The sequence below is a fragment of the Sinocyclocheilus rhinocerous genome, unplaced genomic scaffold (assembly GCF_001515625.1).
Source record: "Sinocyclocheilus rhinocerous isolate Xijiao unplaced genomic scaffold, SAMN03320098_v1.1 scaffold2012, whole genome shotgun sequence".
In the NCBI taxonomy this organism is placed as follows: Eukaryota; Metazoa; Chordata; class Actinopteri; order Cypriniformes; family Cyprinidae; genus Sinocyclocheilus; species Sinocyclocheilus rhinocerous.
In genome coordinates, this window is record NW_015650320.1 from 304,664 (window position 1) to 307,006 (window position 2,343).

At 40.8% G+C, this 2,343-nt stretch overlaps 1 protein-coding gene across 2 annotated transcripts in view; it reads left to right on the plus strand.

Moving 5' to 3' along the window:
* The window catches only part of arhgap18 (Rho GTPase activating protein 18), a 44,234-nt gene that overhangs the window by 30,452 nt on the left and 11,439 nt on the right, over positions 1 to 2,343 (plus strand). For both annotated transcript variants that reach the window (XR_001636718.1, XM_016516618.1), the window contains exons 6-7: positions 1,463 to 1,628; positions 1,926 to 2,017. Coding sequence is in view for 1 of the 2 variants with exons in the window: in XM_016516618.1 (XP_016372104.1) it covers positions 1,463 to 1,628; positions 1,926 to 2,017 (258 nt within the window). In the remaining variant the exon portion in view is untranslated. The remainder of the gene's footprint in view (positions 1 to 1,462; positions 1,629 to 1,925; positions 2,018 to 2,343) is intronic.

The following is a 2,343-nucleotide window of genomic DNA, read 5'->3' on the forward strand; positions in this document are numbered from 1 at the left end:
TGCGTGTGTGTGTGTGTGTATGTGTATGTGTGTGTGTGTGTGTGTGTGTTTATGTGTGTGTGTGTGTGTGTGTGCGTGTGTGTGTGTGTGTGTGTGTGCTGGAGCAGTGCAAAGTTTATGCACCACAGTAAGCCGAGTCCAAGAGAAGACTCGCTCTGATTGGCTGCTTGAGGATAAAGGAATGTAGATGCTTATATGGTTATGAGTCTCAGAGACCTTTGATCTGACTGAATATGTGTTGAGTGCAGAAATGTCAAATGAAAGATTTAAAGCATTAGTCGAATGACTGACCTGACACTAATGTGGATCCTCTGATCTGTCTGTGTGCTCTTAATGAGTGGCCTCTGCTGGACAGTCTGTGGCACTGCATGCTGCTCTGGGTTTACGCTCTTTTATGCATCCATTCGCTTTTCAACTTCTTACTGGTGTTTGCCAAAGCAAAACTCCAATTATCACTATTAACTTTAACTTTTGCCTTAATAAACTCCTAATTTGCTGCTTACTAATAGTTGGTAAGGTAGTTGTTAAAGGTCCCATGACATGCTGCTTTTTGGATGCTTTTATATATATGGAATCGCTGTCAAAAATAATCGTACGTAATTCAAAGCATTTGTGTGTCATTTTAATTTACTCGTGCGTAATTTAAAAGTATTGTATGTAATTCTGTTTTTTGTCAGAGTTGGATTCCAAAATCTACGGCCACGACAGTTTACAGATACGAGATTTTGTGTGTTTGTTAGAGTACAACTCCAAAATGTACGACTATGACAGTTTACAGACACAACGCTTGTTTTCACAACAGCTCTGTTACACGCACGACATGCGAATTGCGACACGAAGTGCGGTGTGCGAAAGGACTGTCAAAAATACGTCATCATTGTCACAGGCATTACTATCCGAGGGAAGATGAATCGATTCCACAAAGTGCGCTTGCGCCCCGCCACCGTTTTAAACCACTGGCGCCAAAATGGTCCTCATAAAGTGAAATTTTCATGCCATGGGACCTTTAAGTTTAGGTATGTGGTCGGATTAAGGGATTTAAAATATGCTCATGCAGGATTAATATGTGCTTTATAAGTACTAATAAACAGCCAATATGCTAGTAATATGCATGCTAGTTGATAGTGAGAATTGGTCCCTAAACTAAAGTGTTACACAAAAACAACTATTAGTATATTGCATTATATTTACTTGAATGTAGAAGTTGAGTTTGTGCGGTGTTTGAGCTCCAGACATGAATGATTCCTCAAAGCAGGTGTCTTGTTGATCAGATGCACCATTTTTGGTGGATGGTAAAGCAGCTAAAAAATTCTGACACTAAAGAAGGGGCGGCATAATTAGAGACTAAAATATAATAGCAGCACCCAACTCACAACCGCTCAGAATACCAACGGATAGCATTTTATAAATGTGCCCATGTGTTTTTTTCTTATTCTGTTTCTCCTCTGTCTGTCTGTCTCAGGATTTTAGAGTGTCTCAGGATAAGACCGGACAGACGAGAGTAGGCGATCTCTCCGCTGAGGACATGAAGAAGGTTCGCAGGCTTGTTCTGATCGAGATGAGCGCTCTGTTCGACACGTGTGGCATCGAGGTGAAGGCTCATAAAGCTCTCAAGGTCAAAGTGAGAGGTCAGTGCCTCTGAAATGTGTACCAAATCAAATGACTGGATCAGAGAGTCCACTGTATATTTTTCGTGCGCACTTTGCAGAGCATTTCACATCCATTTAGTTCACACACGTGCATGCTGGAGACACACACTTACAAATCCTCTTAAAAAAGAGCACTTTCATGTCCGATCTTTCATTGGTATCGATGATGATTAATGTAATTCTGTGTGGACGTGAGCACTGTATCTGATTGTGAATCCTCTTCTGGCTGTATCCGAGGTGAAGCTGGTTGTGACTGTATTGTTTTGTCTTCCGTAGAGTCGGGTTTGTTTGGTGTTTCTCTCTCTACGCTGCTGGAACAAGACCAGCGGAGGATCCTGGGAACCAAAGTGCCTCTTATCCTGCAGCATGTAAGAGAGCAGAGCCAGAACTATAACCAACCAAAACATGACGCTAGCGCAGACCAGGGGTGTTCATAATAACTCATCTACCTGACATCCTTTGAGATCGGAAGCATATATGTTTCCCAGCACCATTGCAATATTTATACTTAATTATTTTGAGTTTCATGCAAGAAATCTGAATGTTACACCTGCCCTGGCAACCAACCACAACCTCCTTTCTGTATGTCTGTATTTGTGTTATGTACACTACTGTTCAAAAGTTTGGGGTCAGAACTTTTTTTTTTTTTTTTTAAAAAAATAATATTTCGATTTATATGAGTGATAATACTATT